This window comes from Bombina bombina, chromosome 4 (assembly GCF_027579735.1).
Source record: "Bombina bombina isolate aBomBom1 chromosome 4, aBomBom1.pri, whole genome shotgun sequence".
In the NCBI taxonomy this organism is placed as follows: domain Eukaryota; kingdom Metazoa; phylum Chordata; class Amphibia; order Anura; family Bombinatoridae; genus Bombina; species Bombina bombina.
This window is the reverse complement of record NC_069502.1, coordinates 1,021,480,710-1,021,507,493: the sequence shown is the minus strand read 5'-3', so window position 1 is coordinate 1,021,507,493 and position 26,784 is coordinate 1,021,480,710. Positions and strand designations below refer to the sequence as shown.

At 38.1% G+C, this 26,784-nt stretch overlaps 1 protein-coding gene across 2 annotated transcripts in view; it reads right to left on the bottom strand.

Moving 5' to 3' along the window:
* Positions 1–26,784, bottom strand: part of KIF16B (kinesin family member 16B) — a 999,411-nt gene that overhangs the window by 147,750 nt on the left and 824,877 nt on the right. For both annotated transcript variants that reach the window (XM_053712121.1, XM_053712122.1), the window contains one exon: positions 8,460–8,543. In XM_053712121.1, coding sequence (XP_053568096.1) covers positions 8,460–8,543 — 84 coding nt within the window. The remainder of the gene's footprint in view (positions 1–8,459; positions 8,544–26,784) is intronic.

Sequence of the window (26,784 nt, the reverse complement as noted above, 5' to 3'; positions counted from 1 at the left end):
ATTGAATGTCATGACAAACTTGTTAATGCAGATAATATTTCCTTTAGTAATGTTACATTACCTGTTGCTGTTCCGTCAACATCTAATACTCACAGTGTTCCTGTTAATATAAGAGATTTTGTTTCTAAATCCATTAAGAAGGCTATGTCTGTTATTCCTCCTTCTAGTAAGCGTAAAAGGTCTTTTAAAACTTCTCATTTTTCAGATGAATTTTTAAATGAACATCATCATTCTGATAATGGTTCCTCTGGTTAAATCTTCATATTTATTTAAAATGGAATTTATTCGTTCTTTACTTAAAGAAGTCTTAATTGCATTAGAAATAGAGGATTCTGGTCCTCTTGATACTATCAGGCCCATTTATCAAGCTCCGTACGGAGCTTGAAATGCAGTGTTTCTGGCGAGTCTTCAGACTCACCAGAAACACAACTTATGAAGCAGCGGTCTAAAGACCGCTGCTCCATAACCCTGTCCGCCTGCTCTGAACAGGCGGACAGGAATCGCCGGACATCAACCCGATCGAATACGATCGGGTTGATTGACAGCTCCCTGCTGGCGGCCGATTGGCCGCGAGTCAGCAGGGGGCGGTGTTGCACCAGCAGCTCTTGTGAGCTGCTGGTGCAATGTTAAATGCGGAGAGCGTATTGCTCTCCGCATTTAGCGAGGTCTTGCGGACCTGATCTGCAGTGTCGGATCAGGTCCGCAAGCCCTTTGATAAATAGGCCTGTAAATCTAAACGTTTAAATAAGGTTTTTAAATCTCCTGTAGTTATTCCAGAAGTTTTTCCTGTCCCTGATGCTATTTCTGAAGTAATCTCCAGGGAATGGAATAATTTGGGTAATTCATTTACTCCTTCTAAACGTTTTAAGCAATTATATCCTGTGCCATCTGACAGATTAGAGTTTTGGGACAAAATCCCTAAGGTTGATGGGGCTGTCTCTACTCTTGCTAAGCGTACTACTATTCCTACGGCTGATAGTACTTCCTTTAAGGATCCTTTAGATAGGAAAATTGAATCCTTTCTAAGAAAAGCTTACTTATGTTCAGGTAATCTTCTTAGACCTGCTATATCTTTAGCGGATGTTGCTGTAGCTTCAACCTTTTGGTTAGAAGCTTTAGCGCAACAAGTAACAGATCATAATTCTCATAGCATTGTTAATCTTCTTCAACATGCTAATAACTTTATTTGTGATGCCATCTTTGATATCATTAGAGTTGATGTCAGGTATATGTCTCTAGCTATTTTAGCTAGAAGAGGGTAATAAATTATTTGGTTCTCAGTTGGATACTATTATCTCAACTGTTACTGGAGGGAAAGGAACGTTTTTACCACAGGATAAAAAATCTAAAGGTAAATTTAGGTCTAATAGTCGTTTTCGTTCCTTTCGTCACAATAAGGAACAAAAGCCTGATCCTTCATCCACAGGAGCGGTATCAGTTTGGAAACCATCTCCAGTCTGGAATAAATCCAAGCCTTTTAGAAAACCAAAGCCAGCTCCCAAGTCCACATGAAGATGCGGCCCTCATTCCAGCTCAGCTGGTAGGGGGCAGATTACGTTTTTTCAAAGAAATTTGGATCAATTCAATTCACAATCTTTGGATTCAGAACATTGTTTCAGAATTGGCTTCAAGATAAGGCCTCTTGCAAAGAGATTTTTTCTTTCCCGTGTCCCAGTAAATCCAGCGAAGGCTCGAGCATTTCTGAAATGTGTTTCAGATCTAGAGTTGGCTGGAGTAATTATGCCAGTTCCAGTTCTGGAACAGGGGCTGGGGTTTTATTCAAATCTCTTCATTGTACCAAAGAAGGAGAATTCCTTCAGACCAGTTCTGGATCTAAAAATATTGAATCGTTATGTAAGGATACCAACATTCAAAATGGTAACTATAAGGACTATCCTGCCTTTTGTTCAGCAAGGGCATTATATGTCCACAATAGATTTACAGGATGCATATCTGCATATTCCGATTCATCCAGATCACTATCAGTTTCTGAGATTCTCGTTCCTAGACAAGCATTACCAGTTTGTGGCTCTGCCGTTTGGCCTAGCAACAGCTCCAAGAATTTTTACAAAGGTTCTCGGTGCCCTTCTGTCTGTAATCAGAGAACAGGGTATTGTGGTATTTCCTTATTTGGACGATATCTTGGTACTTGCTCAGTCTTCATATTTAGCAGAATCTCATACAAATCGACTTGTGTTGTTTCTTCAAGATCATGGTTGGAGGATCAATTTACCAAAAAGTTCATTGATTCCTCAGACAAGGGTAACCTTTTTGGGTTTCCAGATAGATTCAGTGTCCATGACTCTGTCTCTGACAGACAAGAGACGTCTAAAATTGATTTCAGCTTGTCGAAACCTTCAGTCACAATCATTCCCTTCGGTAGCCTTATGCATGGAAATTCTAGGTCTTATGACTGCTGCATCGGACGCGATCCCCTTTGCTCGTTTTCACATGCGACCTCTTCAGCTCTGTATGCTGAACCAGTGGTGCAGGGATTACACAAAGATATCTCAATTGATATCCTTAAAACCGATTGTACGACACTCTCTGACGTGGTGGACAGATCACCATCGTTTAGTTCGGGGGGCTTCTATTGTTCTTCCGACCTGGACTGTAATTTCAACAGATGCAAGTCTGACAGGTTGGGGAGCTGTTTGGGGGTCTCTGACAGCACAAGGGGTTTGGGAATCTCAGGAGGTGAGATTACCAATCAATATTTTGGAACTCCGTGCAATTTTCAGAGCTCTCCAGTCATGGCCCTCTTCTAAAGAGAGAATCGTTCATTTGTTTTCAGACAGACAATGTCACAACTGTGGCATACATCAATCATCAAGGAGGGACTCACAGTCCTCTGGCTATGAAAGAAGTATCTCGAATTCTGGTATGGGCGGAATCCAGCTCCTGTCTAATTTCTGCGGTTCATATCCCAGGTATAGACAATTGGGAAGCGGATTATCTCAGTCGCCAAACGTTACATCCGGGCGAATGGTCTCTTCACCCAGAGGTATTTCTTCAGATTGTTCAAATATGGGGACTTCCAGAAATAGATCTGATGGCTTCTCATCTAAGCAAGAAACTTCCCAGGTATCTGTCCAGATCCAGGGATCCTCAAGCGGAAGCAGTGGATGCATTGTCACTTCCTTGGAAGTATCATCCTGCCTATATCTTTCCGCCTCTAGTTCTTCTTCCAAGAGTAATCTCCAAGATTCTGAAGGAATGCTCGTTTGTTCTGCTGGTGGCTCCAGCATAGCCTCACAGGTTTTGGTATGCGGATCTTGTCCGAATGGCCTCTTGCCAACCATGGACTCTTCCGTTAAGACCAGACCTTCTGTCACAAGGTCCTTTTTTCCATCAGGATCTCAAATCCTTAAATTTAAAGGTATGGAGATTGAACGCTTGATTCTTAGTCAAAGAGGTTTCTCTGACTCTGTGATTAATACTATGTTACAGGCTCGTAAATCTGTATCTAGAAAGATATATTATCGAGTTTGGAAGACTTACATTTCTTGGTGTCTTTCTCATCATTTTTCCTGGCATTCTTTTAGAATTCTGAAAATTTTGCAGTTTCTTCAGGATGGTTTGGATAAAGGTTTGTCGGCAAGTTCCTTGAAAGGACAAATCTCTGCTCTTTCTGTTCTTTTTCACAGAAAGATTGCTAATCTTCCTGATATTCATTGTTTTGTACAAGCTTTGGTTCGTATAAAACCTATTATTAAGTCAATCTCTCCTCCTTGGAGTTTGAATTTGGTTCTGGGGGCTCTTCAAGCTCCTCCGTTTGAACCTATGTATTCATTGGACATTAAATTACTTTCTTGGAAAGTTTTGTTTCTTTTGGCCATCTTTTCTGCTAGAAGAGTTTCTGAATTATCTGCTCTTTCTTGTGAGTCTCCTTTTCTGATTTTTCATCAGGATAAGGCGGTGTTGTGAACCCCTTTTAAATTTTTACCTAAGGTTGTGAATTCTAACAACATTAGTAGAGAAATTGTGGTTCCTTCATTGTGTCCTAATCCTAAGAATTCTAAGAAGAGATCATTGCATTCTTTGGATGTAGTTAGAGCTTTGAAATATTATGTTGAAGCTACTAAGAATTTCCGAAAGACTTCTAGTCTATTTGTTATCTTTTCCGGTTCTAGGAAAGGTCAGAAGGCCTCTGCCATTTCTTTGGCATCTTGGTTGGAATCTTTAATTCATCATGCTTATGTAGAGTCGGGTAAAACTCCGCCTCAAAGTATTACAGCTCATTCGACTAGGTCAGTCTCTACTTCCTGGGCATTTAGGAATGAAGCTTCGGTTGATCAGATTTGCAAAGCAGCAACTTGGTCTTCTTTGCATACTTTTACCAAATTCTACCATTTTGATGTGTTTTCTTCTTCTGAAGCAGTTTTTGGTAGAAAAGTACTTCAGACAGCTGTTTCAGTTTGATTCTTCTGCTTATAATTTCAGTATTTTTCATTATAAGATTTAAACTTTATTTTTGGTGTGGATTATTTTCAGCGGAATTGGCTGTCTTTATTTTATCCCTCCCTCTCTAGTGACTCTTGCGTGGAAGATCCACATCTTGGGTAGTCATTATCCCATACGTCACTAGCTCATGGACTCTTGCTAATTACATGAAAGAAAACATAATTTATGTAAGAACTTACCTGATAAATTCATTTCTTTCATATTAGCAAGAGTCCATGAGGCCCACCATTTTTGTGGTGGTTATGATTTTTTTTTATAAAGCACAATTATTCCAATTCCTTATTTTTTATGCTTTCGCACTTTTTTCTTATCACCCCACTTCTTGGCTATGCGTTAAACTGATTTGTGGGTGTGGTGAGGGGTGTATTTATAGGCATTTTGAGGTTTGGGAAACTTTGCCCCTCCTGGTAGGAATGTATATCCCATACGTCACTAGCTCATGGACTCTTGCTAATATGAAAGAAATGAATTTATCAGGTAAGTTCTTACATAAATTATGTTTTTCCATTGACCCCAATAGATGTTGGAGTGTATCCTTCAGTATCCAGGGATTGATTAAACTATGCAAACATTCATATACAGAAAAAGAGATAAGATAAACAATAGTAAACAGCCTTTTTAATGGGTGTATACCTGGACTGCAAAACAGTGCAAATTTCACTAACAGCGCTTTCCCTTGACTAGCAACCTATATTATATATATAGACTTTGTGGGTAACCGGTATGGAGATTTCATCCTATCCTATCATGGATACATGAGGATTATTGGTAATCTCTATCAGCACCTTCTCTTTGCTTATTTAGTGGGACTATTTCCGATTTCATAGGTATAGGGGAACAGTAGATTCCATTCTCTCACTGATGAACTTTCACTTATTTTATGATTATTGTGTTATATTCAATACATTTGTACTTCACATTTGCAAACCTTGTTTACTGAATTTCTGTCCGTGTGTGGTTGTTGAAGTATATTCAGCTACCTATTTCTTAAGATTATAGGCAAGAGTGCTAATAAATTCTTACCCTCTTTTTGTATTTACAAATACAAGGTAAGATGTATGGTGCGATCCTTTATCATTATTGTCTTTAAAGAGTAGATTTACTATTAATGAAGTACAGAGCCTATTTACCTGACTAGAAAGGTTGTTAAGGCGCTATAAAACTTATAAACTGAAATCATAGTTCAGGTAGAAAAAATGCAAATATTTATTAAGTCTAAGCCATTTGGTTGCAAGCCGATTTATATTTTTTTCTCAGTTTTGTATTTTTACATGGCATTCCCTTTCTTTCTAGGTTTTATAATCTGTAAACACATTTCACTAAAATATGTGAAAGCATTAATACTAGGTAAATACCATATGTGCTTTAACTAAATTACTTACTCATCCTTAATATATTTGCTCAAATATCACATTATGATGGTGCATGTAGCAAACATGTAGGTATACAAAATTGTGTATATATTTATATATATAAATAATTATTGTTTCATACCAAACTAATGTTTTGTTTTGTTTCAGGGTCAGAAATGCATTGAAAATAATTTTCTCATGTTATCTTAAAGGGACACAAAACCCACGAAACAATTGACCTCCAATAGCCAGAGCACTATAAATATGTGCATTTTGTAATTACAATAGCGCTTCATATATCAACAGATTTTTAGTTTTTTACTTCTGAATTTTTATTGATTTCCGAACCCACCGACCGGCAATAAGTTTTAATTCTCCAATCCACATCGATAACTCCAGTTATCAAGATGGCGAATTTTCTTCGGTATGCGCATGTGCGATTTAACCTACTCGTCATAACAGACGTCACCGCAGGAAAACATGCAGACCCACATAATCTATACCCAACATAGACGATGACAACGCTGAAGATAGAAGTTATGTAATTATGAGCGCAGTGCTGCAAGAATCTCCCTAACAATAACGAGCACAATATAAATATATATAATTATTTATATAATGAAATTCAGTGAGAGCCCTATTCAGTGAGAACAAGACAACCTATGCAATCGATTGTCCTGTTCAAAGCGCTTGCGTTATTCCCATAACATTGTATGGGTAAATGGAGTCATTGCACGCATATGCGCATGCGTGGGTAGACAAATCGATATGCGCATGCGCATGGTCAGAAGAATGCTAAATAATGAGATGCAAGAAAATAAATTTCAATTGGGAAGTTTGTCGGATCGTGCGCCTCCCATATTTGAGGGTTGTCTGATGTGACGTAATACCCAAAAATAAAATGTAATTATTATCAAGTTTAGAAGCTTCGTTACAAGCAGCAAATAGGTATGTTATAATATTTATACATGCTAAATTTAATATTTGTGGTCTGTTGGTGCAAAAAATTAGAAAGTTTTGGAATCCTTTAAGATATTAGCGTATAAAGTATCATTTTAAATCCTCATTCATATTCTGCATACAGCCTTTAACATTCTTAGTAATCACTCTTATCTAAAACACAATAAGATACAAATTAGACAAATATATAAAATATAACTCACACTGATAATCAATGCAGTATCCCACAGATTATCTGATCTATTAAAAAGCTACATTTTTTTCAACATTTAATTGCACTTGAGAAGGATGACATTTGCTGAAATGCATTGCGCTATATCATTTTGTGGGCAGATGTTTAAAAATAAAATAAGCTTGTTTCTACTGAGTACATATAGATATAGAAACATGTTGAGATATATATTTTTGTAAGCAGATATAGAAAAAGAAAAAAGTTTGTTTCCTACAGAATACATCCCAGTTAGTATGAACCATATGGTGAGAGTTATATCTTTCCATACTACTCAATATACGTCTTCACTACTCTCTAGATATCAACCCAAGAGATGGCTATCAATGGTGACAAAGTGAGGAACCTTCAGACTAAAACTTACATGGGAGTTTGTGGAATTTTATTGCCTATCACAACTACTGTTTTCAATACCTGAGATCCGTTTGATCCTCTGATCATGAAGATCACTCTTATGTAGCCTTAAATCAACATCTATTTTAAGGCATTAAAAAAAAAGGTTTCCTCTAAATGCCTACTCTCACTTACATATACAATCTCACATGATTGGTTTGCTTTCCCGTTATAAATGTATCTCACTATAGCGTACACAATTACTTGGACTGCAAAATGGATTAGAAAATGAAAAATACAAACATTCTAGACTCACTCAAGATCTAGAAATATAGAACTGAAAGAACAGACATTCAAAGAAAAAGAAAATTAAGACCACATGAATCACGGCTTGACACACAGAAATGAACATCTTAACACTCTTGTGTGATTCTACCGTCTTTTTTCATTTAGAGTAAAAGCTCTGTTTTAGCAAGACTCTGAATACTCTCATAAGGTATTGGTCCACTTAAATAAATTCTTCAGCTACTAGGCATTTCTGCAATGTAATATACTATAACATTAAATATATACAGTATACATTTGATAATATATACTAGTTTACAGAGTGTGTGTATTAGAAAATACTTTTTAATAAAGTTTAAATGAAAAGTAAGAAAATAATATTTCAGTCTAGCTAAGTTTTCATGAAATGAAAAAAAAATTATTTCATGATTTAGGTAGAACATACAATTTAAAACAACTTTCCATTTTACTTCTATTATCAAATTTGCTTAATTCTCTTGGTATCATTTGTTTAAGTGCAGCAATGCACTACTGGTTTCTAACTGAACACATGGGTGAGCCAATGACAATAAGTATATATATAAGTATATATATATATATATGCAGCCACCAATCAGCAGAGAGAACCTAGGTTCTTTGCTGCTCCTGAGCTTTCCTATATAAACCTTTCAAAGGATAACAAGAGAAGGAAGCAAATTAAATATTAAAAGTTAATTGGAAAGTTGTTTAAATTTGTATGTTCTACCAAAATGCTGAAAGAAAATTTTTGGGTTTCATGTCTCTTTAAGTGCATATTTTATAATTAACATAACTAAAAATATTATACTAAAGCTCACCTCTAAATGAGACCTACGCTCAGCAATCACTCGCTCATCCTTGTTGCCAAAGAGCTTCTTTGGAGGAAATTCCAATGCAGCAAGCTGAAAAAGAAAAAGTAAATAGACCAATTAAAAATGTTTTTTTTTGTTTTTTTTTTTACTTGCTGACTCTGTCTTCAGTCATGCTTGCATATGGCATACTTGCCATTCTAGCAAAATACTCAGTGTTGTATTTATTATTATCAGTTATTTGTAGAGCGCCAACAGATTCCATAACGCTATAATAATCATAGTAATAACCTTACTTACTGTATTGCATGCAATAGGCTTGGTGATATTAGTTACAATATTCTACACAACCTACTAAGTTTGAATTTACTACAACTGAGACATCTTGCCCATTACTAACTTTTTTGTATAATCATCTATTAAAGCCACTATTAAAAAGATATTAAGTGAAATTACTTTAGTATATTTCTTGGGATTAATGTAACAGAGCACTAGGGGAGTTTAACGTATTTTTGAGAGAAAGACATCGGGTTAGAGAGCTGTTTGGGAGGGATCAAGGAGGTGGGAGGGTTTACAAGGATCACTACACCAAATATATAATTAAAAAAAGCCCTAAAATGCATACTGGCAGACTGTGTGTGTGTGTGTGTGTGGGGGGGGGGGTGGGTTAGAGCAGGATGTGGATGTTGTCAGGTGGGAGGTTAATCTGTATACTGCAGCTAAATTAACCTTACAAACTCCCTGATAAACCCCTTCATTAAGGGCAATAATAGAAGCGTAGTGTGCAGCTGCAATTTAGCGGCTTTCTAGTTACTAAGAACCTATGGCAAAGCCATGTATATCTGCTATTTCTGAACAAAGGGGATGCCAGAGAAGCTTTAATAATCATTTGTGTCATGGTTGCACAAGCAGTATGTAAATCATTTCAGTGAGAATCCCAAAGTTTGTGAAAAAGTTAACAATTTCTTTAAATTTGATCACATTTGAGGGTGAAACGGTGGCATGAAATTTAACAAAATGGGCCTAGATCAATACCTTGGGTTGTCTACTTAAATACATATATATATATAGTTTTCATAGGTAAATAAAAAAAAAACAAGGCTCTATGACTGTTTAAATGGAGTGATAGCAAAAATGCTAAGTTCTTCTCTGAAATTCCCGGTAGCGAAGGGGTTAAATAACAATGCTCTCAGTGATGTTGAATGTTTAAACAAGTCCTTAGTACTATTAAACCAAACACTGATAATACATGTGACATTAACGAGACAGTAATCACCTTATAATCACAACAATTTTCTGCAGTCTTCCAATATAGTAACATGTCTGATTGTTATTTGAATAGATTTGTTCTGCGCAATTGCTTTTCAATGGTGAAATGACACCCACTACTTTCTTTATTTGGAGGAGGAGGAGCTAATGCGGACTTTCATATAGAGAATACAGGGCTTGCTACTGTCATTATGTTAACAACATTTCCATTGCTTGGCTTTAGCAGAAATAATAAGAAACTGCAAACCAGACAAAGATATGTGGCAAGGTTAGAGATGTGAAACCTTACATGTGCTCTTTCAGTTTTTAGGACTGAATAATCCACAATTTTATGGCCTTTATAGGTGAAAAATGACATGCTCTAATCTGTTGGAGCATTTAATTTTAAGACTATCGACTCTGCAGTATTGTGTTTTATTGAACCCCTGCAAAGTGCTGCTTGGGACCCGTGGTGCACTGCTGGTCCTGAGTGGAACCTGCCACAGATCCAATCAGCTGCGCTAGTTGCACATCTGAGTTGTCTGACTAGCGCTGCTGATTGGATCAACGGCGAGTTATGCTCGGCAACAGCAATACTCTGCGAGTCTCAAGCAGCACTTTTACTCTGTGTTTAACCCCTTTTCGGTTTTAAACACTTAGTACAGCATGGTCGATAGTCATAAAATCACTTGCTCTAAAGGATTATAGATTATAATCACAAAGTGCTTACTGTCCCTTTAAACACCATCCTTTAATAGTCTACAGGTACAGCCAAAAGAGGTTGAAAAACTTTCCTCAATCTAATGCAGAGCAACTACAAGAAGACTAACATACAATGACACAGCCAACATGTAATGTGACCCTGAAAAATATATATAACAAATGCTTCTCATTCAAAAAGATAAACGCCATATTTTTCAAAAATAAACATAGTCCAGAATGGAAACTATAGTACTAAACAATTATTTATGTTAAAGTTAAAAAAGAGAAACGAAAATCTCACCTCTTTTAATAGAGACATATTGCTGTGCTTGCATTGGAAGGACTATAAAAAAAACTGTTATTTTAAGTGTCTAAAATGGAAATCTTCATGAATGTTAATAGTGTTTCACATCATTAAATTCACCCGCTAGTGTCACAGTCCTACTTAACATACCAAAAGAGAAATACACTTTAATTTGTCTCATAAAATCCTCAGATCACTAAGCTAAATTATATAGTATGAAATAAAACTTATATAAACTTCTGCAAATGTGGAGACCAGAATGTATTTTAAAATCAACTATTACATTGATTTTTTTTAAAGTCTTTATAGACAAATTCTCACTATGTTAACATTTTTAAACAATTGGAAAAAAAGAGAGTAAAAAAATTCTTTGCATTTGGACAGAGCAGGGAAGAAGTAAAAGAAAAAAAGCAAAACAAAGCAATTGAACCCAGAAATGTTTACTGTAGCATTGTTTTCTTTTTCATACATATAATTACTATAGTTAGCTAATTTAGTTCAATGTGAAAAGCAAATAAAAAGCTTACTTTTAACATGAGCTAAATGTGCACACACACACAAGAAAAATAACAAATATTTTGGGTGTCAATTTATGCAAAATGCACCTATTTGCTATAAATCTAACACTTGTATGGGGAAGCATTGCTGGGTTAGTTAGCATTATTGTAATATATGTTCACATTTCTTAAGAGAGGCATTAAGAACTAGGCACAATAATTACACAAGGATTGAACAAAGGACAAGACACTAGGCAAGTGCGGTTGTAATACGGTGTTTATGTGATTTACTGTTTACCCGTTTCGTAAAAATGCTTCATATCTTGATGTTCCTTTTTGCTACCTCTTGTCCCTATAACAAACTTCTTTATTCATTTATTCCTTCCCCCTCACCATCTGCAATATGCAGTGGCCCAGTTCTTTTACCCTCACCACACTTTTGCTCTCATGAACTTCACACATTCCTGAACACTCTCTCTCCTCCCTGCACCTAATCCCAAATACAATACTGCAAATCTGTATCTCATCCTATGTCACTACCCCACTTGTTCATACTAGCTGTTGGTGATATCTCCCTAATTCTGGTCTCCCACAAGTTCCTTGCCTCACCCACCCATGTGTGCCTTCCCATAGAAAACAAAACTCGGGTAACCTTACTCAAATTCCTCTTATTTCTATTTGGGCACAGAAATTGATACCAACCCTGGGATAGGTGCTCTAATTCTAAGTTTTTTGAATAAGTGACATATATTTTCAAAGGGTTAATAACCATTGGGCCACTGATTTTACTATGAATATATACAGGGTAGACCCCCTCCATGATTTGCAATTGTTTTTAACCTGGCCCAATGGTGTTTTGGACACATAAATTGATGCCAACCCTGGTATAGGTGCTCTTATTCTCATTTTTGAATAAGTAACTGATATTTTCAAAGGGTTAATAACCACCGGGCCACTGAATTCACTATGAATATATACAGGGTAGATCCCCCTTCATGACATGCAATTGTTTTTAGTCTGGCCCAATTGTGTTTTGGGTACAGATATTGATGCCAACACTGACATTGGTGCTGTAATTACCATTTTTGAATAAGTAACTGATATTTTCAAAATGTTAATGACTGTTGGGCCACTGATTTTACTATTAATATCTGTAGGGTAGATCAACCTTCATGAACATGCAAAGGTTTTTAGCCTGACCCAATGGTGTTTAGGGCACAGAAATTGATGCCAACCCTGGCATAGCTTCTGTAATTCTCAACTTTGAATAAGTAACATATCTTTAAAGGGTTAATAACAATTGGGCCACTGATTTCACTATGAATATATACAGGGTAGATGCCCCTACATGACATGCAATTATTTTTACCCTGCCCAAATGGTGTTTTGGGCACAGAAATTGATACCAACCCTGGCATAGGTGCTCTAATTCTCATTTTTTAATAAGTAACTAATATTTTCAAAGGGTTAATAACAATTGGGCCACTGATTTCACTATTAATATATATAGGCTAGAGCCCCCTACATGACATTCTATTGGTTTTAGATTGGCCCAAAGGTGTTTTGGGCACAGATATTTATGCCAACACTGGCATAGGTGCTGTCATTTTCATTTTTGAATAAGTAACAGATATTTTCAAAGGGTTAATACCCATTGGGCCACTGATTTCACTATGAATATATACAGGGTAGATCCTTCCTCCATGATATGCAATTGTTTTTAGCCTGGCTCAATGGTGTTTTGGACACAGAAATTGATGCCAATCCTGGCATAGGTGCTCTTATTCTGATTTTTGAATATGTAACTGATATTTTCAAAGGGTTAATAACCATTGGGCCACTGATTTCACTATGAATATATACAGGGTAGACCCCCTCCATTGCATGCAATTGTTTTTAGCCTGGCCCAATTGTGTTTTGGGCACAGAAATTGATGCCAACACTGGCATTGGTGCTGTAATTACCATTTTTGAATAAGTAACTGATATTTTCCAAGGGTTAATGACCATTGGGCCACTAATTTTACTGTTACTATCTGTAGGGTAGATCCCCCTTCATGACATGCAAAGGTTTTTAGCCTGGTCCAATGGTTTTTTGGGCACAGAAATTGATGCCAACCCTGGCATAGCTTCTGTAATTCTCAATTTTGTGCACTCTTGAACTCTGGCTCTGGTTGCAACTAGCTCCCTTCTATTCATGACCTCTTTATCACCCATTCCCTCAACCTCCTGGCTCTCACAGAAACCTGGCTCTCTCCTTCAGACACTGCTGCATTATCACATAGAGGTCTCCACGTCAGCCACACCACTGGGTCTGTAAACAGACAAGATGGTGATGTAGGCATTTTACTTGCCTCTTGTTGCACCTTTCAACAAATACAACACATCTCTTCCGTCACATTTTCCTAATTTAAAACCAATATTATTTGCTTATTCTCTCCCCTCTCTGTGTTGCAATCAAATACCGCCCCTGTGCCTCCGCAACACAATTTCTAGATTATTTTGCGGTCTGGGCATCTTATTTCCTCTCTTCAGACACCCCTGCACTCATTTTTGGGGACATCAACCTCCCTGTCGACAATCATACTGCCTCCTTTGCAAAACAACTTCTCCAACTCACTTCCTCTTTCAGTCTGTCACAATGGACTGACTCTCCCACTCACAAAGATGGTCACTCCCTTGATCTGATTTTCAATTATTGCTGCACTCTTTCAAACATCACAAATTCCCTTTTTTCTCTTTATGACCAAAAACCCCAACTTGCAACATTGAATCAATTCCTTCCTCTACCCCTCACACCAAAATCCACAGAAGCATTGAGTCACTAGATCAGCAACAGTTCTCAAACAACTGCTCTCTTCCATCTCCTCCTTTTCCTGTCCAGACCAATCTATCTGCCACTACAATTCCACCCTTAAACTCCCTCCTTGACCCATTGCAATCTGGATTTTGGCCCCAACATTCCACAGAGACAGCAATCATTAAGGTTACCAACAACCTACTTACAGCACCACCCAAATCTACCTCTCTGCACCAGACCTATCCCCTTCCTTGCTAACTTGTGTCACTAACTATCTTTCTCATATCTCATCTTGTATGTCCTCTCACTACCTTAAGCTAAATCTCTCCAAAACTAATTAATGTTTGGTAGGGTTAGACTGTCTAGCTGGTGGGGAATCTAGCACACCTGAAGTAAACTTTATCCCAAAGTTTAAAGAGTTATAATTAGTTGTGGTAGGTGGCGCAAACCAAGTTGCTATTCCCAATGTGTCTTACTGCAAATATGTGTGATAATATGTGGGCTCAATATATGTTAATGTTTTGATGAGTACTATTTTATATTCTCTTATGGAAAAAATTTGATGTCGAAACTTTTTAAAAAAAAAATATTATACTTTATTTGATTACGGTAAATTTACCCAATAATAGTGATGCTAAAAGTACAATTAAACAAATATTATTACAAATTCCTTCAAAGTTTAAAAAAGTTTAAAAATGACACCGGTGTCTCTATATATCTATGTATAAAAACGTACGTAATATATAAAAAATATATGAATATATAAAATTAAAATAATATCGTTGAAATCTTGCAATTTATACAGTTATAGGTTTATCACAAGTTGTAATTTCTAACAAAATGTTTGTAAATACAATTTAATAGTGGATAAGACAATTGTTGCTGTATAGTTCATATAGGATACTTTGTTTCAAGTTCAGCTGTGCAATTGATATCTTATCTTAGGTAACTATATATCAAATGTATAGGTATGTTGGTGCGATTTTTATCACACTGTGATACAAGTATACAAATTAGTACCTTGAAGTGCATCTGTTTGATATCACTTTTGTGAGATGATTGCGGTTAAATAAACGCCGCTATGCCAATAATTTGCTGGTGGCAGTTCTATATGGGCTGCTGGCGGTTAAATAAATGCTGCTTTGGTTTCCTCTTGTTAGGTGGGCTTACCTGTTTGCTGCGAGAAAATTCACTTCTGTATAAATGCTTGTGTAGTTGCCGTGGCCGCTTTGTTATCTTGTCCTTTGTCGGTCAATGACCGATCGCGCTCTTAAGGATTTCTTGGTGGGATCTTCGTTGCGGTTAGGTGCTAACCGTTTGCTGATGTTTTTGAAGTATCTCCGGTTTTTCTATTCTGTGGCTTGTCTGTCGGTCAGTGACCGATCACGATGGTATGGTTGTTGGATGACCTCTAGTTATCAATGTGATCTTTGCGGTTAAATATATGCCGCTAAGTAGGAACTTGAATATTTCACCAGGGTATAGCTGGTATTCTCTTTGTCTTCTCAAATCCTTTGCAGGTGTGCTCTGGTATCAACGCGTTTCGGCTGGACAGCCTTTTTCAAGAATATATATATTTAACCGCAAAGATCACATTGATAACTAGAATTCCTTTTTCTACTTATCCTACAAACTTTCTACTTATCCCACCACCAAATTTCAGTACCCAGATCGGTCACTGACCGACATCAAAGAAACCTGGGAACAACGGACCGGAGAGGCACGCAAATATTCCACATCAGGAGGTCATCCAACAACCATACCATCGTGATCGGTCACTGACCGACAGACAAGCCACAGAATAGAAAAACCGGAGATACTTCAAAAACATCAGCAAACGGTTAGCACCTAACCGCAACGAAGATCCCACCAAGAAATCCTTAAGAGCGCGATCGGTCACTGACCGACAAAGGACAAGATAACAAAGCGGCCACGGCAACTACACAAGCATTTATACAGAAGTGAATTTTCTCGCAGCAAACAGATAAGCCCACCTAACAAGAGGAAACCAAAGCGGCATTTATTTAACCGCCAGCAGCCCATATAGAACTGCCACCAGCAAATTATTGGCCTAGCGGCGTTTATTTAACCGCAATCATCTCACAAAAGTGATATCAAACAGATACACTTCAAGGTACTAATTTGTATACTTGTATCACAGTGTGATAAAAATCGCACCAACATACCTATACATTTGATATATAGTTACCTAAGATAAGATCTCAATTGCACAGCTGAACTTGAAACAAAGTATCCTATATGAACTATACAGCAACTATTGTCTTATCCATTATTAAATTGTATTTACAAACATTTTGTTAGAAATTACAACTTGTGATAAACCTATAACTGTATAAATTGCAATATTTCAACAATATTATTTTAATTTAATTTTATATATTCATATATTTTTTATATATTACGTATATTTTTATATATAGATATATAGAGACACCGGTGTCATTTTTAAACTTTTTTAAACTTTGAAGGAATTTGTAATAATATTTGTTTAATTGTACTTTTAGCATCACTATTATTGGGTAAATTTACCGTAATCAAATAAAGTATAATATATTTTTTTTTTAAAGTTTCGACATCAAATTTTTTCCATAAGAGAATATAAAATAGTACTCATCAAAACATTAACATATATTGAGCCCACATATTATCACACATATTTGCAGTAAGACACATTGGGAATAGCAACTTGGTTTGCGCCACCTACCACAACTAATTATCTCTCCAAAACTAAGCTCCTAATCCCCCACTTTTTTCCAAAATCTCCACCCCCCATTTCTATAACTGTTGATAATTCCATCATTACATGATCCCTGAATGTCCGATATAAGGGGTCACACTTGACTCAGATCTCTGTTTCAATCCTCAAATTCAGTATTTGGCCAATTCCCACCCCCTAAGATCCAACAATGAAAACATAATTTATGTAAGAACTTACCTGATAAATTCATTTCTTTCATAGTGGCAAGAGTCTATGAGCTAGTGACGTATGGGATATACATTCCTACCAGGAGGGGCAAAGTTTCCCAAACCTCAAAATGCCTATAAATACACCTCCCACCTCACTCATACCTTAGTTTAACATGTAGCCAAGTGAGGTGTAAAGGAATGAGTAAAAAACTTTTATATAAAAAATCATAACTTACCAAAAATAGGGTGGGTCTCATGGACTCTTGCTATTATGAAAGAAATGAATTTATCTTACATAAATTATGTTTTCTTTCATGTAAGTGGCAAGAGTCCATGAGCTAGTGACGTATGGGATATAATAACCAAGATGTGGAAATCCACGAGTCACTAGAGAGGAAGGGATAAAATAACAGCAGCTAAATCGGCTGAGAAATTAAATCCAAAATATAAATAAGTTTTCTTAAAACCTCGCCTCTCGAGGTTTCAAAACCCCTTATGCTGTCAGAGACTCTCAGACTGCTCCCCAACCTGAAAAACTTGCATCTGTTGACAATACAGTCCAGGTAAGACGAACAAATGAGGTCCCCTGAACAATAAGGTGATAATACAACCACCAAATCAGAATAGAGTGTTGGGATTTAAGTTTATCAATTGTGATATCCAAAAATAATCCCTGCACCTTTGGTGCAACATGCAAAGCTATAGAGGCCTCAAACAAAAATGAGCAAAGAGGATCACACCTAATGCTGCAGTCATGAGACCTAAAAATTACATGCACATAGCCACTGAAGGGAATAATAGAGACTGAAGGTTTAGACAAACTAAAATTAACTTTATTCGTCTCTAGTCTGTCAGAGAAAGAATCATAGACACTAAATCTTATCTGGAAACCTAAAAAGGTGACGTTTGTCTAAGGAATCAAGAAACTCTATTGTAAATTGATCCTCCAACCATGTCTTTAACAAAACCACACTAGTTGTTTCGAGTGAGATTCTGCTAAATGAAAAGATTTGAGCTAGTACCAAATTATCATCCAAATACGAAAACACCGCAATACCCTGCTCTCTGATTACAGATAGAAGGGCACCGAGAACATTTGAAAAGAATCTCTGAGCTGTTGCTAGGCCAAACGGAAGAGCGACAAATTGGTAATGCTTATCTTGAAAAGAGAATCTCAGAAAACGATAGTGGTCTAATTTAATTAGAATGTGAAGATAAGCATCCTGTAAGTCTATTGTGGACATGAAGTGACCTGGCTGAACAGAAAGGCAGAATAGTCCCTATAGTCACCATCTTGAAAGTTGGGACTCTTACAAAACTATTTAAAAATTTCAGATCCAGAATTGGTCTGAACGAATCTTCTTTCTTTGGGACAATGAATAGATTTGAATAGAAACCCAAACTCCATTCCTGCATAGGAACTGGAACAATCACCCCTGAAAACTCTAGATCTGAAACACATTTTTAAAAACCTGAGCTTTCACAGGGTTAGTTGTAACATGGGAAAGAATCTTACCATGGGAGGTTTTATTCTGAAACCTATTCAATACCCCTGAGAAAAGAATAATCTGAATCCAATAATTTTGAACAGAAACTGTCCAAATGTGTTGAAATAAATTCAATCTGCCCCCCACCAGTTGAACTGGTTTAAGGGCCGCACCTTCCTGCAGTCTTAGGGGCTGAATTTGGTTTTATTTATAAGGCTTGGATTTATTCAAATTCTGAGTAGATCTCTAATTAGAGCCAGAGGCCTTAGGGGAAGGAAAAAACAACTGGGAGCTTAAAAATTACCCTTAGATAACTTATCTTGGGGCAGAAACTCCCTTTCCCCTAGTAATAGTGGAGATAATAAAATCCAATAGACAACCCAAAAAATTACTATCCTAAAATAAAAAGATAGTAATCTATTTTTAGACACTATATTAGAGATTTAAGCCATAAAACTATTCTAGTAAAATTGGCTAAAAACAAACATTTAATAGCAATTTAAATGACATAAAATATATCATCACAAATGAAATGATTAGCATGCTGAAGTAAAAAAACAATGCTTAGACAATTCAAGATCTGCTAACTAAATTGTCCAACCAAAAAGTTAAAACAGCAGCAACATCAGCCATAGAAATGGCAGGTTTAAAAATATAGCCAATATGTAAATATGATTCTCTAAGATAGGAAACAAACTTCCTATCTAAAGGATCCTTAAAGAAGAAATATCTTCCATAGGATAGATGTACGTACGGCAAAAGCATTAATAGTCGCACCTTAGGGACTTTTACCCAAAAACTCTAAATTAGCCATAGCAAAAGGATATAGCTTTTTAAACTTAGAAGAAAGGTAAAAAGAAGCATTACGTTTAGATTCCTTACTAAACATATGATAAATCATCTGGAATAAGAAAAACTTCAAGAGTAACCTTAAAAGCTTAAAATACTAGATTCCTCAATACCCAAAGAAAACAATACTTCCTTAATAAAGAACTAATAAATTCAATACAAAGGTTGTTTTATCAATATCAGTCTCTGAAGTAGGATCCTCTGAGTCAGATAAATCCTCATAAGCAGAAATACTTCAGTATGCTGTCCATCAATACAAACTTCATCAGATTTATGAGAAGGAGAGATCTTTTACGTTAATTTAAAGGCGGAATAGCAGTCATAGCCTTCTCTATGGCTGTCGCAATATAATCCTTTATATCTACAGGAATATCATGTACATTAGACTGTGAATGTTTAACAGTAGATGTTTTTGTACTATAGAAATATTATCAGTATGAAATAATATAACATAACAAGTGCAACATATTTGAGCTGAAGAAATAAAATCAGCTAACACAGTTAGCTTTGGTAGAAATTGTGTACAGGCAACTTGGTTTCTACAGTAACATCAGAGGCAGGATCAGTTTGAGACATCTTGCAAAATGTAACAAAAAAGAAAAACATTTAAAGAAAATACACAATTTCCTCAAAATAGCAGTTTCAGGAATGGGAAGAATTTTTTTTTTGTGTCAACAAAGACCTTTATGAGAGTGTCAATAACCCTCTCAGAGAAACCTCTCTTGGCTAAGACTAAGCGATCAATCTCCATGCAGTCAGCCTCAGATAATCTAGAATTTTTATTTTCAACATCGTTTTTATTGAGGTAGCAATGGCATACATAATCAACATTTTATACTGTCATGGCAACACGCCTATATACATACATCAGTATCTAATACTTAGGCATGTCCTAGAGACTATAAGCAATACTAGGTCCTAAACAGTAGGAGGTATAATGGGCCATGAGCGGCACCTCTTTTTATATATAAACATGTTAACATGGACAAGAAATAACTTGACAAGTGGTAGTCATAAGACCTCGCTTCTGTGTGGGAACTCTGAGAGGAAAGAAGTAGGTCTTTGTGTGTGTCCACATTATAAACAGCAGGATATGGGCCAGTTATTCTTAAAACAGAAGAAATACTATTCTCCACCTGGTTCTGAATCTGCCCTCAGAGTACTGGGGGGCTTAGAAAATGTATTCAATTCAATAATAACGTACAGGTGAATGTGAAAAAAGTTCTAGATGATAAGAGAAGTGCATACCGAGCCCACAGGGCAAGTAGAGGGGAAAAATAAAGGGGTACAACTCAACAAGTGCGGGAGCTTTTAAAAGCAGATTATTTCAATTTAGTGTCAGTACCCGAGTTTCATCTCTTTCTTTCTCTATTTGTCTGTTCTCACCCAATCCTCCAATGCCGCCCAAACCTGTCCATGTAGTCCCATTTTGCCCATAAATTTCAAAGAAAAATTCTTCCATAGTGCGGATATATTCAATTATGTCCCTTACCATTTGGAAGGAAATCTGGGAAGTTCCCAGCCAGCTTCTCGCTATAGCCAACTTTGTGGCCAGAAGGATGATAATGCACAGTACCCTCTCCGGTTGAGTCAGTTTTCCTAGCCCTATGTGAAAGAGAGCAGTATCTGGCGTCAGTCTGTGAACCAAGCCCAATTGAACTAGTACCTTAGCTACCTGATCCCACACTTCCCTTAGTTTGCTGCAGCTCCACCAAATATGAAAGTGAGATCCCCTCTGGCCACATCCCCTCCAGCACATGTTCAACTTTTGGGGGAACATCTTATGTAGTTGGACTGGGACCCTATTCCAGCACAGCACTAACTTAATAAATAATTCATATAAAGTAACACAATGTATCGCTGTTCTCGTAAATTGTATGGCTTTCTGCCATTCTATTTCAGCGTGCGCCTGCCCCATTTCTCTTTCCCACTCCATGACATGGAACGCCTTCATGAACCCCTAGTCTAGTAGCACTTGATAGTGGATTATCAGGGCCTTACGGTACGGCTTGCCAGCAAGCCATCTTTTTTTCCCATTGTGTCATTTCTCTAGAATGATCTTTCTGAAACCCCCACCCCAAAATCATGGAGATTAATCTAAAGTATTCAAAGTGGTATTTCTTAGGTATATCCACATTTAATAATCTAGAAGCCCGTGTCACCAACTCCCATGGTGTATAAAGATCCTGGATATGTTTTATGCCCCATGAAGACCACCCCCATGGGTGAGAGTCCGGTAGGCAAAGCAACAGCGCCCTGACCGAGTGAACATGGGATGGGTGTGGTGTGACCCTTGCTGCGTTTCGGAGTCCCCTCCATGTCTTAATGCAGGCCCTATCCACGAGATCTCGAATCTGGACCATTTAGCAGTAAGAGTCTCAAATTCTTTGAGGAGTGGGTCATAATTGGCTTGAATCACTTTTTTAGGATCCGATGAGAGAATGACCCCCAGGTGTTTCAACTGGCTGGTGGACCAACTGAATGGGTAGGTCTCTCTTAGGTGAGAAAGCTGTGCCGAAGAAAGATTTAAGGCCAAAGCCTCCGTCTTTGTATAGATAAGCTTATAATACAATAGGTTTCCAAACCTTCCAAGAATATTGAATACTGCTGGTAATGAGGTCTCAGGCTCTGTGACAAATAGGGCTCCATGTACTAAGCAGTCAATTCATCCGTCATTGTAGACGCGGATAAACTCGCCGTTACTCGCCGTGGGCGAAATGGTGTCCGCTGTCGCTATGTACTAATATTCCCCCAATAAATAGACAAGTCTAGCCCGCCGCGAGCAGTTGCGGATTGTTGATAAATTTGACGCCTCGCTCGCCGCGACTAAGCTGATGTACTTAACTTTCAGTTGAATTGTCTGGCCAATTATTAACACGTGACATGCAAGGTGTCACGAACATCATAGTAGTCGCGGGAATAGAATTTTGCTCCTATAAAAGTTCAACTTATCTAAACAACTTTATTATTGTTCAAAATTTTTTGAAGAGTGATAACAGAGCGTTATTTTTGTAATATTTATTTACAATTTGGATATGGCTTCATCTGGATCTGATAATATATAAATATTAATATAAAAATAATTATAAAGATTGACAACTATACAATACAAATTTAAATAGATTACTCTTTAATTACAGTCGACAAATTGGGCGCAATTTATGTACATGGAAATGAGAGACAAATTAGACGCCAGTTATGCTGTAAGTACAATGCTGATATTACTGCCTTTTATATATGTCTAGACTGGCGTCTAGATTGACTTTCCTATTGTTTTGTACCTTGCCCGCCACCTAAAAGGTGGCGAGGCAAAAATAACGAGGTGGGAGCGGAAATTGTAGCGAGCGGACAAATAGATTTTTTAGTACATTCGTTTTTGGCGAGTTGGTGGTCAAATGTGTCTAATTACAGTGAAAAATGGAGCGGTAGCGAGGTTTGGCGGATAAGTACGCTCGCAATTTTAAAGATGCAAGTTTTAACATAATTGACGGCTTTGTACATATCAGTTTGCGAATTTTGACGCGAGATTTGTTGCGGGTAGCTCGCTGACTGCTTAGTACATGGAGCCCTTAGTGTAAGATGCAAATAATGTGAGCTTCTGTAGAGTATCATGTATCAGCAAGCCTTGTACTTCGCCCAACTTTCTAATCATAGCTGCCAAAGGCTCAATGATTAGTACAAAGAGAGGGGGAGACAACAGGCACCCCTGCCTGGTCCCGTTCATGATATTGAAGGGTTTGGAGCAGAATCCTAAGGAAACTAGCTTGGTTAGTGTTAGGCAAATAAGCAGCAACCAGAGTATACACTATGCAGTTTAGGCGGCACACGCAGATCACGTAGCGGCCCGCTGAGTCACATTCAGTATATATGTGTTCATATGCTACTACTTGGTTCCCTACCAGTATCGTCATCCCCCTAGCCTTCTTATGAAAAGTGGATGAGATTGAGACTGGATATCGTGGTGATTTAAATCTAGAGGCTCCGTCCTCGGTCCAGTGGGTCTCCTGGAGATATGCTAAATCAATGTGTTGGGTCTGAAGGTATTTTAACAATAAGCTCCTTTTAGTTGGAGAGTTTAGACCTTTAGTGTTTAAAGTACAGAGCTTCATGGTGAGATCATAATATAGAGTGGAGAAAAAAGGGGGGTTATAACAGGGGGAACCTGTGAAAGGTAATTAAATAGGGATAGTGTTGTAGGATATTAAGAGGCCCTGTCGTCTCAGTGTGGCAGAGACTTCCTAACTCTGCCGTGAATATGCGGAGGGCTCAGGAGATCCTCTAACCGCAAGTTGTATTGGGGGGCGGAGCTAGCAGTAATCCCAACCCCCCGGGTCAAATCAAATTTAAAAGAACATAAATATTAAGATAAAATCATTAAAGATACATAGATGAAGTGTAATTGTAAAACCAAACACAGTTTCAACACAAACCATTTGAGTACACATAGTCCTCAGGCACATTAGTGGGTGAATATACAGCAGTTTATGCATGGACACATCTAAGTCGGCCTAGGTTAGTTATAATAAAATGTGTCTACATCAGTACATAGACGTCTACCTATAAACAGTCTTCAATATTAACTCGGGACTTGATGTCCACATCCGATCATGCATCACCTCCCCGACAAATTCAGGGTCAAAAGCACTTTCTCCGTCCCACAAAGCGGGGTCCCTCCAACAGCTCGCCATGATCAGATGAAAACATACAGCCCTTCTATAACTAGGGGCCTGACAAATAAACTAAACATATCTAAATCAAACTCTAGCCCCTTACCATACGTGTCTTCAGTAAGGTGTAAGAGTATATGTCATACATTTTCAATTAGTGCATTACATTTTTATGTTCACAACCGTCCATGTCCCGGCCTCTCTGTTTTCAAATTCTAAGGCACTTGTCCTGGCCAAATGAGGCAGGTATCATTAATGACATTAATGGCCGGACAGGAACACATCAACCCCCCCCCCCCGAAAATACCTGGAAGGAAAAACACAGTAAATAGGTTAGACTTGTGCATCTACAGAAACATATAAGGGGATGCTTTGAAAACTTGTGAACATGGGTCCTAATTCCTAATGTACCCATCTGGCCATGTACCTCCTCCCTCACGGATATCAGGGTCTAGGGCATTTACTCCAGCCAAGAAGGCGGGTTTTTCTCAAATAGCACTCCATGGCCAGATGGGAACACATGACACCTCACATATCTGCAGTGGAATTAAAACATTCAGGTTAAGTGCAAATATATTACATTAAACAGTCTAACTTGCATGAGAAGCCCTGGGACGTCCAGCCAGTTAGCCACTCCACTCTTAAATACCTTGTGGTACACCTAATGGTATACATCCTCTAGTATCAGTGGGTCAAGCAAAGTAAACTAAGCATGCTTAAATCAACCTTATATCAGTGTCATATCTGTCTTCAGCAAGTTATAAGAGGGAGTGCTATACATTTTTTGCTAATAACCTGTCTCTGAATGTTCAGTTCTGACCACGCACCAAGGCCCCTAGTTTTCCAGGATCTAAGGCACTTGCCCTAGCCAAATTAGGCAGGTATTTTGTAATAACATTCTATGATCAAATGGGAACATGCACCCCCCTAGGTTGTGCCTACAATGAAGAAAGGGGCAAACAAGCTAGATTTGTTCCCCCCCCCAACATGCAGGATAAATCTTTAAGCATTATTCAATTGCTAGTGTTTACATCTGATCATGTGCCCCCCTTCCCATGTAAATCAGGGTCCAAGGCACTTACTCCAGCCAAGTAATGCGGGTTTTTCTCAGATAGCACTCCATGATCAGATGAAAACATGCAACCTTTCCATTATCTGCAATAAAGACATAACAATCAGACTGTATCATTGAGCCGTCTATCTTGTATGTTTAGCCCTAGGACGTCAACCCCAATAGCCACCACATTCTTAAATACCTTGTGGTGTACCAGATGGTGTTTATCTTCTAAAGTCAGTTGAATAAGCGCTGAGCAGTGGGCCCCCGGGATTCCATTCCAGAACATTCACCCTTAAATCAGGGTTCCCTCTTGTGGATGTGCAGGAATAATAGGACCATTCAGAGGCCTCCATGTGGAATCAGGGGGAGCTTGATCTTGTTGGTCCAGATGCCATGTCCTCAGAAGCTCCTGACCCTGTCATGGTGTCAGAATGGTATGTTGTGCTCCGTCCTTCGTGGCTATTAATTTAGTTGGGAATCCCCATCTATATTTAATCTGATTGTTTCTCAGGATTCTGGTAACCTCTGAGAAGCTTCTCCTCTGTGTCAAGGTGTTAGAGGAGAGGTCTGGAAACAAGGAGACGTCTCTGAATTATCCACTCAATTGTGGGGAACGCAACATAGCCCTCATCAATTTATCCTTGTAAGAGTAGTAGTGTAGGCGGGCTATGGTGTCTCTAGGATTGCCGGGAGGGAGGTTCCTGGATCTTGCCGTTCTATATATCCGGTCTATTCTGCCAGTGTCCCCAGTAGCAGGGCCCAAGATTGATTGAAATAAGCGTAGTGCATATTCTTCAAGCTCTTGTGGGGGTACCGATTCGGGAATCCCCCTCAGTCTTACATTATTTCGCCTGAATCAGTCTTCCAGGTCTGCCACTTTCGCCTCTAAAGATGAGACATGATCCGGCAATAATTTGGGTTTGCCCAACCCAGTTAGCATGATTCACCATGAGATCCTCTTGTTTCCTTTTTATTATATCAGTGCGTTCGTTGATAGAAGAGATATCTCGTCTCAAATCTCAAAAGGATCTCTCCAGCTTATCAAAGCACCTTGTAAGGGTCTGATTTTGTATTGCAAACATGCGTTGCATGGAGTCAAGCGGGAGAGCAGGGGTGTCCCCCATACTCCTCCCGGGAGTACCGGAACTGGAAAACCTGTAGTCAGGGTGGCCATCAGGTAGGTCTGAAAGAAGGGAGTGTTCATCTTCGGATATGGTGTTTTCTCTATCTCTGTGAGGATGGAAATGGTCATTCACAGTCGTTTTAGGTCGAAAGTTACCTTTTTGCTTTTTCTTGACTTACTGCGACATGGCAGGTTATCAATGCCACCAAGTGGCTATCCAGGGGGAGTGCTCAGTGATTAGATGTTATCTTCTTAAAGTGAAAAATCTGACATTTGTTTAAAAGGAGGATCCAGGATATGAAAGAATTAGGTATCACAGAACAGAATTGTCCCTAGGTAAGTCCCTTACATATCTGTATTTTACCAGTGTTTGTTTTACTATTCAATTCTTCCTTGCCCACACCAGAAAAAGCGCTTGTAAAGTGTCCCTCTCCTGGGGAGTTTGTCACAATAGGACGATGTGGGGAAAAGGAGTGTGGGTATGACCCGCTAGCAGCTGCTTAGCGGGAAAGGGAGGAGAGGGGACACCATATATCCAGAGCAGCAGCCAAGTGTTAACCGGAGTAATTCATGGCACTTTTACATTCAGTCTATGGCAAAAGGTCATCAGGAGCCCCAGCAGGTATGCCTAGAAACAGTCTCTCTCTGCCTCAAGGAAGTACTATAAAGTCAC